Source organism: Salmo trutta, chromosome 38, assembly GCF_901001165.1.
Source record: "Salmo trutta chromosome 38, fSalTru1.1, whole genome shotgun sequence".
Taxonomy (NCBI): Eukaryota; Metazoa; Chordata; class Actinopteri; order Salmoniformes; family Salmonidae; genus Salmo; species Salmo trutta.
The window spans coordinates 22,212,888-22,227,765 of NC_042994.1; the positions used below are offsets into that span (position 1 = coordinate 22,212,888).

Consider the following 14,878-nt stretch of genomic DNA (forward strand, 5'->3'; position numbering starts at 1 on the left):
GGCAGAGGACAGAGGGATGAACGGAGGACTGTGAGTATCACCTCAGAGAGAGAGAGGGATGAACGGAGGAGTGTATCACCTCAGAGAGAGAGAGGGATGAACGGAGGAGTGTATCACCTCAGAGAGAGAGGGATGAACGGAGGAGTGTATCACCTCAGAGAGAGAGAGGGATTAACGGAGGAGTGTATCACCTCAGAGAGAAGATGATAGAGGATGAACGGCGGCGTGTATCACCTCAGAGAGAGAGAGGGAATGAACGGAGGAGTGTATCACCTCAGAGATGAGAGGAAGGGAGCTGAACGGAGGAGTGTATCACCTCAGAGAGAGAGAGAGTGGATTGAACGGAGGAGTGTATCACCTCAGAGAGAGAGGGATGAACGGAGGAGTGTATCACCTCAGAGAGAGAGAGGGATGAACGGAGGAGTGTATCACCTCAGAGAGAGAGAGGGATGAACGGAGGAGTGTATCACCTCAGAGAGAGAGAGGGATGAACGGAGGAGTGTATCACCTCAGAGAGAGAGAGAGGGATGAACGGAGGAGTGTATCACCTCAGAGAGAGAGAGAGGGATGAACGGAGGGTGGGAAGGAGGTAGGAGGAGAGAGAGACAGAGGGTGGGAAGGAGGTAGGAGGAGAGAGAGACAGAGGGTGGGAAGGAGGTAGGAGGAGAGAGAGACAGAGGGGATGAATGAAGCAAGGAGAGTCAATATATTTCACATGAATGAGAGAGGAGCAAATGAGGAAGTCTGAGTGAGCTGGAGGAAAGAGGGAGGAGGGAGGAGCAGATGAGTGTATGGAATGAAGGAGAGAGGGAGGAGCAGATGAGTGTATGGGATGAAGGAGAGAGGGAGGGAGGAGCAGATGAGTGTATGGGATGAAGGAGAGAGGGAGGAGGAGCAGATGAGTGTATGGGATGAAGGAGAGAGGGAGGGAGGAGCAGATGAGTGTATGGGATGAAGGAGAGAGGGAGGGAGGGAGGAGCAGATGAGTGTATGGGATGAAGGAGAGAGGGAGGGAGGGAGGAGAAGATGAGTGTATGGGATGAAGGAGAGAGGGAGGGAGGGAGGAGCAGATGAGTGTATGGGATGAAGGAGAGAGGGAGGAAGGGAGGAGCAGATGAGTGTATGGGATGAAGGAGGGAGGGAGGAGCAGATGAGTGTATGGGATGAAGGAGAGAGGGAGGGAGGGAGGAGAAGATGAGTGTATGGGATGAAGGAGAGAGGGAGGGAGGGAGGAGCAGATGAGTGTATGGGATGAAGGAGAGAGGGAGGGAGGAGCAGATGAGTGTATGGGATGAAGGAGAGAGGGAGGAAGGGAGGAGAAGATGAGTGTATGGGATAAAGGAGGGAGGGAGGAGCAGATGAGTGTACGGGATGAAGGAGAGAGGGAGGTAGGGAGGAGCAGATGAGCGTATGGGATGAAGGAGGGAGGGAGGGATGAAGGAGATGCAGTGTGAAACATGAAAGTCTAGTCCTTTTAAATAAATGACAGTTACAAGTTGCAAACACTTAAATGCTCTCCTCTCTCTTTACCCCTATCTCTCTCCTTCTACCCCCCTATCTCTCTCTTTACCCCCCTATCTCTCTCCTCCTCCTCCCCCCTATCTCTCTCCTCCTCCTCGCCTATCTCTCTCCTCCTACCCCCCTATCTCTCTCCTCCTCCCCCCTATCTCTCTCCTCCTACCCCCCTATCTCTCTCTTTACCCCCCTATCTCTCTCCTCCTCCTCCCCCCTATCTCTCTCCTCCTCCTCCCCCCTATCTCTCTCCTCCTCCTCCCCTATCTCTCTCTCTCCTCCTCCCCCCTATCTCTCTCCTCCTCCTCCCCCCATCTCTCTCCTCCTCCTCCCCTATCTCTCTCTTTACCCCCTATCTCTCTCCTCCTCTCCCCTATCTCTCTCCTCCTCCTCCCCCCCTATCTCTCTCCTCCTCCTCCCCCTCTCTACCATCCCCCTCTTTTATAGGTTTGTGAAGTCTGAGCTGGGCAGTCTAAACCCAGTGAACTGGACAGTGTCTGACGTGGTCAGTTACTTCACATCAGCAGGGTTTCCAGAACAGGCCTTAGCCTTCAGGACTCAGGTGAGATGAGACAGACAGCAGGGTGTCCAGAACAGGCCTTCAGGACTCAGGTGAGATGAGACAGACAGCAGGGTGTCCAGAACAGGCCTTCAGGACTCAGGTGAGATGAGACAGACAGCAGGGTGTCCAGAACAGGCCTTCAGGACTCAGGTGAGATGAGACAGACAGCAGGGTGTCCAGAACAGGCCTTCAGGACTCAGGTGAGATGAGATGAGACAGACAGCAGGGTGTCCAGGACAGGCCTTCAGGACAGGTGAGATGAGATGAGACAGACAGCAGGGTGTCCAGAACAGGCCTTCAGGACTCACGTGAGATGAGATGAGACAGACAGCAGGGTGTCCAGAACAGGCCTTCAGGACTCACGTGAGATGAGATGAGACAGACAGCAGGGTGTCCAGAACAGGCCTTCAGGACTCAGGTGAGATGAGATGAGACAGACAGCAGGGTGTCCAGAACAGGCCTTCCGGACTCGGGTGAGATGAGACAGACAGCAGGGTGTCCAGAACAGGCCTTCAGGACTCAGGTGAGATGAGACAGACAGCAGAGTGTCCAGAACAGGCCTTCAGGACTCAGATGATATGAGACAGACAGCAGGGTGTCCAGAACAGGCCTTCAGGACTCACGTGAGATGAGATGAGACAGACAGCAGGGTGTCCAGAACAGGCCTTCAGGACTCAGGTGAGATGAGACAGACAGCAGGGTGTCCAGAACAGGCCTTCAGGACTCGGGTGAGATGAGACAGACAGCAGGGTGTCCAGAACAGGCCTTCAGGACTCAGGTGAGATGAGACAGACAGCAGGGTTTCCAGAACAGGCCTTCAGGACTCGGGTGAGATGAGACAGACAGCAGGGTGTCCAGAACAGGCCTTCAGGACTCAGGTGAGATGAGACAGACAACAGGGTGTCCAGAACAGGCCTTCAGGACTCAGGTGAGATGAGACAGACAGCAAGGTGCCCAGAACAGGCCTTCAGGACTCAGGTGAGATGAGACAGACAGCAGGGTGTCCAGAACAGGCCTTCAGGACTCAGGTGAGATGAGACAGACAGCAAGGTGCCCAGAACAGGCCTTCAGGACTCAGGTGAGATGAGACAGACAGCAGGGTGTCCAGAACAGGCCTTCAGGACTCACGTGAGATGAGATGAGACAGACAGCAGGGTGTCCAGAACAGGCCTTCAGGACTCAGGTGAGATGAGACAGACAGCAGGGTTTCCAGAACAGGCCTTAGCCTTCAGGACTCAGGTGAGATGAGACAGACAGCAGGGTTTCCAGAACAGGCCTTCAGGACTCGGGCGAGATGAGACAGACAGCAGGGTGTCCAGAACAGGCTTTAGCCTTCAGGACTCAGGTGAGATGAGACAGACAGCAGGGTTTCCAGAACAGGCCTTCAGGACTCGGGCGAGATGAGACAGACAGCAGGGTTTCCAGAACAGGCCTTAGCCTTCAGGACTCAGGTGAGATGAGACAGACAGCAGGGTTTCCAGAACAGGCCTTCAGGACTCGGGCGAGATGAGACAGACAGCAGGGTGTCCAGAACAGGCCTTAGCCTTCAGGACTCGGGCGAGATGAGACAGACAGCAGGGTTTCCAGAACAGGCCTTAGCCTTCAGGACTCAGGTGAGATGAGACAGACAGCAGGGTGTCCAGAACAGGCCTTCAGGACTCGGGCGAGATGAGACAGACAGCAGGGTGTCCAGAACAGGCCTTCAGGACTCGGGCGAGATGAGACAGACAGCAGGGTGTCCAGAACAGGCCTTCAGGACTCGGGCGAGATGAGACAGACAGCAGGGTGTCCAGAACAGGCCTTCAGGACTCGGGCGAGATGAGACAGACAGCAGGGTTTCCAGAACAGGCCTTCAGGACTCGGGTGAGATGAGACAGACAGCAGGGTGTCCAGAACAGGCCTTCAGGACTCGGGTGAGATGAGACAGACAGCAGGGTGTCCAGAACAGGCCTTAGCCTTCAGGACTCAGGTGAGATGAGACAGACAGCAGGGTGTCCAGAACAGGCCTTAGCCTTCAGATCACCAGGGAGCATCAGAGATCTAGCTACCACACCTGACAACCCTTTAGCAGTGCGACATAGCTGTAGTTACTGTGTAGTTACTCTATTGGGTAACTACTATGTGTCTTGTCTAGAACTACTTACTATGTAACTACTCCATGTACCTACTATATTATAACTTTGTAACTAAATATATTCTGTCTCTGTCTCTCTCTCTCCACCCAATCAGGAGATAGATGGGAAGTCCCTCCTCCTGATGCAGCGTAATGATGTCCTGACAGGCCTGTCAATCAGGCTAGGCCCCGCCCTGAAGATCTATGAGCGCCATGTGAAGGTTCTGCAGAGAACACACTTTGAAGAGGACGACTGATGACTTTACCTGGAGAGAGAGAGACACACACACACTCCTCCTCTCTCAGCTTTAACTAAGGAACATTCCAATCCCCAAACCCTGACCCCTGAACTCTAAACTGACCAACCCTCTCCAGGCCCCAACTCTCCTCTCCTCCTTCATCCAGCTCTCCTCTCACATCCCCCTCTCCTGGACTCATCTCTCCTCTCCTCCTTCATCCAGCTCTCCTCTCACATCCCCCTCTCCTGGACTCATCTCCTCCTTCATCCAGCTCTCCTCTCACATGCCCCTCTCCTGGACTCATCTCCTCCTTCATCCAGCTCTCCTCTCACATCCCCCTCTCCTGGACTCATCTCTCCTCTCCTCCTTCATCCAGCTCTCCTCTCACATCTCCCTCTCCTGGACTCATCTCCTCCTTCATCCAGCTCTCCTCTCACATCCCCCTCTCCTGGACTCACCTCTCCTCCTTCATCCAGCTCTCCTCTCACATCCCCCTCTCCTGGACTCATCTCTCCTCTCCTCCTTCATCCAGCTCTCCTCTCACATCCCCCTCTCCTGGACTCATCTCTCCTCTCCTCCTTCATCCAGCTCTCCTCTCACATCCCCCTCTCCTGGACTCATCTCTCCTCTCCTCCTTCCAGCTCTCCTCTCACATCCCCCTCTCCTGGACTCATCTCTCCTCTCCTCCTTCATCCAGCTCTCCTCTCACATCCCCCTCTCCTGGACTCATCTCCTCCTTCATCCAGCTCTCCTCTCACATCCCCCTCTCCTGGACTCATCTCTCCTCTCCTCCTTCATCCAGCTCTCCTCTCACAATCCCCCTCCTGGACTCATCTCCTCCTTCCATCCAGCTCTCCTCTCACATCCCCCTCTCCTGGACTCATCTCCCCTCTCCTCCGTCATCCAGCTCTCCTCTCACATCCCCCTCTCCTGGACTATCTCTCCTCTCCTCCTTCATCCAGCTCTCCTCTCAGCATCCCCCTCTCCTGGACTCATCTCCTCCTTCATCCAGCTCTCCTCTCACATCCCCCTCTCCTGGACTCATCTCCTCCTTCATCCAGCTCTCCTCTCACATCCCCCTCTCCTGGACTCATCTCCTCCTTCATCCAGCTCTCCTCTCACATCCCCCTCTCCTGGACTCAACTCTCCTCTCCTCCTTCATCCAGCTCTCCTCTCACATCTCCCTCTCCTGGACTCATCTCCTCCTTCATCCAGCTCTCCTCTCACATCCCCCTCTCCTGGACTCATCTCTCCTCTCCTCCTTCATCCAGCTCTCCTCTCACATCCCCCTCTCCTGGACTCATCTCCTCCTTCATCCAGCTCTCCTCTCACATCCCCCTCTCCTGGACTCATCTCCTCCTTCATCCAGCTCTCCTCTCACATCCCCCTCTCCAGGCCCCAACTCTCCTCTCCTCCTTCATCCAGCTCTCCTCTCACATCCCCCTCTCCTGGACTCATCTCTCCTCTCCTCCTTCATCCAGCTCTCCTCTCACATCCCCCTCTCCTGGACTCAACTCTTTGGGAGAGAACACACACACAGAGAGAGAGAGAGAGAGGGGGAGAGAGAAGACAATGGAATAGAGAATCCTTGGATTTTATACCTGATGATGTTTTGACGGACAGACCACCAAACAGAGACGAAGAAGAAATAAGGAAATGGGGAAAGAGAAGAAGAGAAGATGTTGCTATTGAATGTGTTTAACAGGCTTTGGTCTGGCATGTGTTTTATTTGAAGTTCTGCTTTGACCTTTTGAACCTTTTTGAAGGACATTAGCCGCTGCTTTAGACTCCTGAACAATCAACCAATCACCTGTCCCCACATTCCACTTCTCTTGAAGTGATCACATGTACCCCCCCCCCCCGGTGGATTTAAAAGGCATGGAATGGGGACAGTATATGGTGGCCATTGTGTCCACCTGGCTGAAGGAATCCTCCTCACTCAGATCACAGATCCAGGATCAGCTTATCCTCCCCATATCCAATAGGGTTTTTTTTTTACACGCAAAACTGATCATAGATGAGTGTCTAAAGACAACTACATAACTGGTCTTTTAATTGTTCCTTTTGATTGTTTAAGGAAAACTTCATCCTCCTCTGAGGCTGTGTCCCAACTGGCACCCTGTTTCTTTTATAGTGCACTGCTTTTGACCAGGGCCCCGAGGGCTTTGTGCACTGCTTTTGACCAGGGCCCCGAGGGCTTTGTGCATTGCTTTTGACCAGGGCCCCGAGGGCTTTGTGCATTGCTTTTGACCAGGGCCCCGAGGGCTTTGTGCACTGATTTTGACCAGGGCCTATCGGACTCAGTGCACGGCCCTGGTCAAACGTAGTGCACTAGGAATAGGGTGCATTTGGGACGCAGACTGAGTCACCTACTAGGATGCAGGGCAGTGTTCAGGAGTGTCGACAGTGAGCAGCACCTGCGTAACCTCACAGACAGGAAGACAATGAGCAGCACCTGCGTAACCTCACAGACAGGAAGACAGTGAGCAGCACCTGTGTAACCTCACAGACAGGAAGACAGTGAGCAGCACCTGGGTAACCTCACAGACAGGAAGACAGTGAGCAGCACCTGTGTAACCTCACAGACAGGAAGACAGTGAGCAGCACCTGTGTAACCTCACAGACAGGAAGACAGTGAGCAGCACCTGTGTAACCTCACAGACAGGAAGACAGTGAGCAGCACCTGGGTAACCTCACAGACAGGAAGACAGTGAGCAGCACCTGGGTAACCTCACAGACAGGAAGACAGTGTTCAACATGCTTCATTCAGAACAACCTTCGGTCCGACAGAAAACAACATTCATTCAAACCATTATGCAACCTCTCTGTTGGAGTTACAGGCTGGGGACGATGTTGACAGTGGATCACTTTGTAACCTCCGGACTAAACTGTTGTTGTTAGCAGGTACTATGTATTTTTGTAACACTGTCTATGGGTTGTTTAGAACAAACAGTGGACCTCTAAGATGATAGAGGGAGAGAGAGACACGGGACCAGAACAGGACAGTTTTTTGTGTCAGTGTTTTTTGGGGGAAATGTAAAGGATACATTTTATACAAAGTGAAGCCGCTTCAAATACCCAAAACCCATTGTCCCCTGAGCCTTCCCAATCCCAAACATATACCCAGCCCTGCCCAGCCTCTACCATCGCTTCACCTGGTCTAACCTATTCATAACAGGATATACCCAGCCCTGCCCAGCCTCTACCATCGCTTCACCTGGTCTAACCTATTCATGACAGGATATACCCAGCCCTGCCCAGCCTCTACCCTCGCTTCACCTGGTCTAACCTATTCATGACAGGATATACCCAGCCCTGCTCAGCCTCTACCCTCACTACACCTGGTCTAACCTATTCATGACAGGATATACCCAGCCCTGCCCAGCCTCTACCCTCACTTCACCTGGTCTAACCTATTCATAACAGGATATACCCAGCCCTGCTCAGCCTCTACCCTCACTACACCTGGTCTAACCTATTCATGACAGGATATACCCAGCCCTGCCCAGCCTCTACCCTCACTACACCTGGTCTAACCTATTCATGACAGGATATACCCAGCCCTGCCCAGCCTCTACCCTCACTTCACCTGGTCTAACCTATTCATGACAGGATATACCCAGCCCTGCCCAGCCTCTACCCTCACTTCACCTGGTCTAACCTATTCATGACAGGATATACCCAGCCCTGCCCAGCCGCTACCCTCACTACACCTGGTCTAACCTATTCATGACAGGATATACCCAGCCCTGCCCAGCCGCTACCCTCACTACACCTGGTCTAACCTATTCATGACAGGATATACCCAGCCCTGCCCAGCCTCTACCATCACTTCACCTGGTCTAACCTATTCATGACAGGATATACCCAGCCCTGCCCAGCCTCTACCCTCACTTCACCTGGTCTAACCTATTCATGACAGGATATACCCAGCCCTGCCCAGCCTCTACCCTCACTTCACCTGGTCTAACCTATTCATGACAGGATATACCCAGCCCTGCCCAGCCTCTACCCTCACTTCACCTGGTCTAACCTATTCATGACAGGATATACCCAGCCCTGCCCAGCCTCTACCCTCACTACACCTGGTCTAACCTATTCATGACAGGATATACCCAGCCCTGCCCAGCCTCTACCCTCACTTCACCTGGTCTAACCTATTCATGACAGGATATACCCAGCCCTGCCCAGCCTCTACCCTCACTTCACCTGGTCTAACCTATTCATGACAGGATATACCCAGCCCTGCTCAGCCTCTACCCTCACTACACCTGGTCTAACCTATTCATGACAGGATATACCCAGCCCTGCCCAGCCGCTACCCTCACTACACCTGGTCTAACCTATTCATGACAGGATATACCCAGCCCTGCCCAGCCTCTACCATCACTTCACCTGGTCTAACCTATTCATGACAGCTCTGGTCTAACCTATTCATGACAGGCCTGGTCTAACCTATTCATGACAGGCCTGGTCTAACCTATTCCTGACAGGCCTGGTCTAACCTATTCCTGACAGGTCTGGTCTAACCTATTCATGACAGGCCTGGTCTAACCTATTCATGACAGGTCTAACCTATTCATGACAGGTCTGGTCTAACCTATTCATGACAGGTCTGGTCTAACCTATTCATGACAGGTCTGGTCTAACCTATTCATGACAGGTCTGGTCTAACCTATTCATGACAGGTCTGGTCTAACCTATTCATGACAGGTCTAACCTATTCATGACAGGTCTAACCTATTCATGACAGGTCTGGTCTAACCTATTCATGACAGGTCTAACCTATTCATGACAGGTCTGGTCTAACCTATTCATGACAGGTCTGGTCTAACCTATTCATGACAGGTCTAACCTATTCATGACAGGTCTGGTCTAACCTATTCATGACAGGTCTAACCTATTCATGACAGGTCTGGTCTAACCTATTCATGACAGGTCTAACCTATTCATGACAGGTCTGGTCTAACCTATTCCTGACAGGTCTGGTCTAACCTATTCATGACAGCTCTGGTCTAACCTATTCATGACAGGCCTGGTCTAACCTATTCATGACAGGTCTAACCTATTCATGACAGCTCTGGTCTAACCTATTCATGACAGGCCTGGTCTAACCTATTCATGACAGGCCTGGTCTAACCTATTCATGACAGGTCTAACCTATTCATGACAGGTCTGGTCTAACCTATTCATGACAGGTCTGGTCTAACCTATTCATGACAGGTCTGGTCTAACCTATTCATGACAGGTCTGGTCTAACCTATTCATGACAGGTCTGGTCTAACCTATTCATGACAGGTCTGGTCTAACCTATTCATGACAGGTCTGGTCTAACCTATTCATGACAGGTCTGGGTAAATAACAGGAGAAATGTGATGACTAAAACACCAGAGAACTGGGGAGAAAATAGGAGTCAACGTCATAAACTGACTGACATACAATGAGTGTACAAAACATTAAGAACACCTTCCCAATATTGACTTGCACCCCTTTTGCCCTCAGAACAGCCTCAATTTGTCGGGGTATGGACTCTACAAGGTGTTGAAAGCGTTCCACGGGGATGCAGTTGTGTCAAGTCGGCTGGATGTCCTTTGGTTGGTTAACCATTCTTGATACACACGGGAAACTGTTGAGCGTGAAAAACCCAGCAACGTTGCAGTTCTTGACACAACGGTGCGCCCAGCACCTACTACCATACCCTGTTCAAAGACACATTTTTCTTGCCCACTCACCCTCTGAATGTCCCACATACACAACCCATGTCTCAATTGTCTCAAGTCTTAAAAATCCTTCTTTAACCTGTCCTTCACTGATTGAAATGGATTTAACAAGTGACATCAATAAGGGATAATAGCTTTCACCTGGTCAGTCTAGGGGTGGCAGGTAGCCTAGTGGTTAGAGCGTTGGACTAGCAACCAAAAGGTTGCAAGATCGAATCCCTGAGCTGACAAGGTACAAATCTGTCGTTCTGCCCCTGAACAAGGCAGTTAACCCACTGTTCCTGGGCCGTCATTGTAAAATAAGAATTTGTTCTTAACTGACTTGCCTGGTTATATAAAGTGTAATGGTGTTTTTAACAGGTGTTTTTGTACACTCAGTGTATATGTAAATAAATGAAATGTAAACACACATTGAAATGAATTTCAAACCCATTGAAGTGAATGTAATGTATTTCAACACAGGGTATTACATCTGTGAAAACGAATCAATCACTCACCACCAGCATTTACTACAGGACTGAGTTCACGTCTCCGTGTTTCACAGCTGTGTTGTGATTGGATACGTTTTGCAGTTCTGGGCTCTCATTGGATGATTTTGCCAGTTGTGGGCTTTCATCTCACCCTGTGTCACTTGTTCTCATTGAGTTATTTGTTGTAAATTGTCGCCAGCTGTTACTGTGTTAGACTGTCCTAGCAGGTCTCTGTTCTGACTGTCACTGTGTCAGACTGTCCTAGCAGGACTCTGTTCTGACTGTCACTCTGTCAGACTGTCCTAGCAGGACTCTGTTCTGTCTGTCACTGTGTCAGACTGTCCTAGCAGGTCTCTGTTCTGACTGTCACTCTGTCAGACTGTCCTAGCAGGACTCTGTTCTGACTGTCACTCTGTCAGACTGTTCTAGCAGGTCTCTGTACTGTCTGTCACTCTGTCAAACTGTCCTAGTAGGTCTCTGTTCTGACTGTCACTCTGTCAAACTGTCCTAGTAGGTCTCTGTTCTGACTGTCACTCTGTCAGACTGTCCTAGCAGGTCTCTGTTCTGACTGTCCTAGCAGGTCTCTGTTCTGTCTGTCACTCTGTCAGACTGTCCTAGCAGGTCTCTGTTCTGACTGTCCTAGCAGGTCTCTGTTCTGACTGTCCTAGCAGGACTCTGTTCTGACTGTCCTAGCAGGTCTCTGTTCTGACTGTCCTAGCAGGTCTCTGTTCTGACTGTCCTAGCAGGTCTCTGTTCTGACTGTCCTAGCAGGACTCTGTTCTGACTGTCCTAGCAGGTCTCTGTTCTGACTGTCCTAGCAGGTCTCTGTTCTGACTGTCCTAGCAGGACTCTGTTCTGACTGTCCTAGCAGGTCTCTGTTCTGACTGTCCTAGCAGGACTCTGTTCTGACTGTCCTAGCAGGACTCTGTTCTGACTGTCCTAGCAGGACTCTGTTCTGACTGTCCTAGCAGGACTCTGTTCTGACTGTCCTAGCAGGACTCTGTTCTGACTGTCCTAGCAGGTCTCTGTTCTGACTGTCCTAGCAGGACTCTGTTCTGACTGTCCTAGCAGGTCTCTGTTCTGACTGTCCTAGCAGGACTCTGTTCTGACTGTCCTAGCAGGACTCTGTTCTGACTGTCCTAGCAGGTCTCTGTTCTGACTGTGCTAGCAGGTCTCTGTTCTGACTGTCCTAGCAGGACTCTGTTCTGACTGTCCTAGCAGGACTCTGTTCTGACTGTCCTAGCAGGACTCTGTTCTGACTGTCCTAGCAGGTCTCTGTTCTGACTGTCCTAGCAGGACTCTGTTCTGACTGTCCTAGCAGGTCTCTGTTCTGACTGTCCTAGCAGGACTCTGTTCTGACTGTCCTAGCAGGTCTCTGTTCTGACTGTCCTAGCAGGACTCTGTTCTGACTGTCCTAGCAGGTCTCTGTTCTGACTGTCCTAGCAGGTCTCTGTTCTGACTGTCCTTGCAGGTCTCCACAGCATTCTGGGAGTACATTTCTGTCTGTCCTAGCAGGTCTCTGTTCTGACTGTCCTTGCAGGACTCCACAGCATTCTGGGAGTACTGTTCTGTCTGTCCTAGCAGGTCTCTGTTCTGACTGTCCTTGCAGGACTCCACAGCATTCTGGGAGTACTGTTCTGTCTGTCCTAGCAGGTCTCTGTTCTGACTGTCCTTGCAGGACTCCACAGCATTCTGGGAGTACTGTTCTGACTGTCCTTGCAGGTCTCCACAGCATTCTGGGAGTACTGTTCTGACTGTCCTAGCAGGTCTCTGTTCTGACTGTCCTTGCAGGACTCCACAGCATTCTGGGAGTACTGTTCTGTCTGTCCTAGCAGGTCTCTGTTCTGACTGTCCTTGCAGGACTCCACAGCATTCTGGGAGTACTGTTCTGACTGTCCTAGCAGGACTCCACAGCATTCTGGGAGTACTGTTCTGTCTGTCCTCCACAGCATTCTGGGAGTACTGTTCTGACTGTCCTAGCAGGACTCCACAGCATTCTGGGAGTACTGTTCTGACTGTCCTAGCAGGACTCCACAGCATTCTGGGAGTACTGTTCTGACTGTCCTAGCAGGTCTCTGTTCTGACTGTCCTAGCAGGACTCCACAGCATTCTGGGAGTACTGTTCTGAGGTACTGTTCTGACTGTAAAGTCAAATCCCCTGGTTGCTCGTTTTATGTTTTCTATTGTAAACAATGAGATGCTTTTGGAATAAAAGTCTAAAGCAAAACATTCCAGTTAGCTACAGCTGTGTGTCACTCTGTACAGCTGTGTGTCACTCTGTACCGCTGTGTGCGACTCCGTACCGCTGTGTGTCACTCTGTACCGCTGTGTGTCACTCTGTACCACTGTGTGCCACTATGTACCGCTGTGTGCCACTCTGTACCGCTGTGTGTCACTCTGTACCGCTGTGTGTCACTCTGTACCGCTGTGTGTCACTCTGTACCGCTGTGTGTCACTCTGTACCACTGTGTGCCACTATGTACCGCTGTGTGTCACTCCGTACCGCTGTGTGTCACTCCGTACCGCTGTGTGCGACTCCGTACCGCTGTGTGTCACTCTGTACCGCTGTGTGCGACTCCGTACCGCTGTGTGTCACTCTGTACCGCTGTGTGCGACTCCGTACCGCTGTGTGTCACTCTGTACCGCTGTGTGCGACTCAGTACCGCTGTGTGTCACTCTGTACCGCTGTGTGACTCTGTACCGCTGTGTGTCACTCTGTACCACTGTGTGCCACTATGTACCGCTGTGTGCCACTCTGTACCGCTGTGTGTCACTCTGTACCGCTGTGTGACTCTGTACCGCTGTGTGTCACTCTGTACCACTGTGTGCCACTATGTACCGCTGTGTGCCACTCTGTACCGCTGTGTGTCACTCTGTACCGCTGTGTGCCACTCTGTACCGCTGTGTGCCACTCTGTACCGCTGTGTGCCACTCTGTACCGCTGTGTGTCACTCTGTACCGCTGTGTGCCACTCTGTACCGCTGTGTGTGAATGTCTAAATCTGTCCATTACCAATATCAGAACATGGTACGAAACTGTCCATTACAAATAGCAGAACATGGTACGAAACGTTCCATTACAAATATCAGAACATGGTACGAAACTGTCCATTACAAATAGCAGAACATGGTACGAAACGTTCCATTACAAATATCAGAACATGGTACGAAACTGTACATTACAAATATCAGAACATGGTATGAATCTGAACATTACAAATATCAGAACATGGTATGAGTATGGTATATGTGTTTGTGTGTGTGTGTATGTGGTGTTAGGGAGTAACAAGGGGAGGAGAGGAGGGTGGGGGTATATGACATGATATCTGTTCTGCACTGGGCCACTTTCCAGAGTATGTGAGGGGTGGGAGGGGAGGTGGGACGAGGAGGGAGGGAGGAGAGACACTCAACAAGGGGGGAGGGAGGCATTGAGAGGGACTTTCCCTAGACAGACCTGACCCCCAGCCACTGAGAACACCGTCTGCAGAGAGAGAAGACCAAACTACTGAGCTCTACCTCAGAGATATACAGGAGAGACCAGAACTAAAGACTCAGGACTAGACCCAGGACCCAACATCCAACACCTAAGACCTAAGACTCTTTAACTAGACCCAGGACTCCGACCCAAACCCAACATCCAAACCCAGGACTAGACCCAGACATCCAACCCCAGAACCAGGGAGAGACCAGGGTACGCTGACCCATAAAGGATCTAGGAGCAGATTCTGTTACACAGGAACTCACCATACCCAGCCATGCCTGCCTCTGGAGGGACAGAGTGAGTACTACAACAGTGTTATAACTAGCTTAACTAAATCACCAGGGTAACAGAGTGAGTACTACAACAGTGTTATAACTAGCTTAACTAAATCACCAGGGTAACAGAGTGAGTACTACAACAGTGTTATAACTAGCTTAACTAAATCACCAGGGTAACAGAGTGAGTACTACAACAGTGTTATAACTAGCTTAACTAAATCACCAGGGTAACAGTGTTATAACTAGCTTAACTAAATCACCAGGGTAACAGTGTTATAACTAGCTTAACTAAATCACCAGGGTAACAGTGTTATAACTAGCTTAACTAAATCACCAGGGTAACATTCATTATGCATCAAACGGACTGGGACTACTACTCACGTTTGTTTTTCATTTCAAAATGTTTTGCGTTGTAGTACTCACTCTGTTACCCTGGTGATTTAGTTAAGCTAGTTATAACACTGTTACCCTGGTGATTTAGTTAAGCTAGTTATAACACTGTTG

General features: G+C 50.9%; 2 protein-coding genes and 3 long non-coding RNA genes across 6 annotated transcripts in view; 4 read left to right on the top strand and 1 right to left on the bottom strand.

The window, feature by feature from the left end:
• Positions 1–6: 6 nt before the first annotated feature.
• Positions 7–4,538, top strand: LOC115178746 (sterile alpha motif domain-containing protein 13-like). The gene is made up of 3 exons (XM_029740023.1): positions 7–30; positions 1,960–2,074; positions 4,304–4,538. The coding sequence occupies exons 1-3, from the start codon at positions 17–19 to the stop codon at positions 4,442–4,444; spliced, it is 270 nt and encodes an 89-aa protein (XP_029595883.1). The 5' UTR covers positions 7–16; the 3' UTR covers positions 4,445–4,538.
• A 4,394-nt stretch (positions 4,539–8,932) lies between these two features.
• Positions 8,933–9,360, bottom strand: LOC115178430 (uncharacterized). The gene is made up of 4 exons (XR_003872624.1): positions 9,327–9,360; positions 9,167–9,261; positions 9,002–9,126; positions 8,933–8,956 (listed from the first exon to the last, which is right to left on the bottom strand). It is a non-coding gene; the product is annotated as an uncharacterized LOC115178430 (long non-coding RNA).
• LOC115178429 (uncharacterized) lies at positions 8,954–9,816 on the top strand. The gene is made up of 2 exons (XR_003872623.1): positions 8,954–9,139; positions 9,180–9,816. It is a non-coding gene; the product is annotated as an uncharacterized LOC115178429 (long non-coding RNA).
• A 575-nt stretch (positions 9,817–10,391) lies between these two features.
• Positions 10,392–12,850, top strand: LOC115178377 (uncharacterized). Of its 2 annotated transcripts, XR_003872613.1 has the most exons (4): positions 10,392–11,196; positions 11,238–12,062; positions 12,132–12,382; positions 12,713–12,850. It is a non-coding gene; the product is annotated as an uncharacterized LOC115178377 (long non-coding RNA). The 2 variants fall into 2 exon arrangements; XR_003872612.1 differs by having other exon boundaries at positions 10,392–12,062.
• A 1,214-nt stretch (positions 12,851–14,064) lies between these two features.
• The window catches only part of zgc:136908, a 43,384-nt gene continuing 42,570 nt past the window's right edge, over positions 14,065–14,878 (top strand). The window contains exon 1 of the mRNA XM_029738875.1: positions 14,065–14,393. Coding sequence (XP_029594735.1) covers positions 14,371–14,393 — 23 coding nt within the window. The 5' untranslated portion in view covers positions 14,065–14,370. The remainder of the gene's footprint in view (positions 14,394–14,878) is intronic.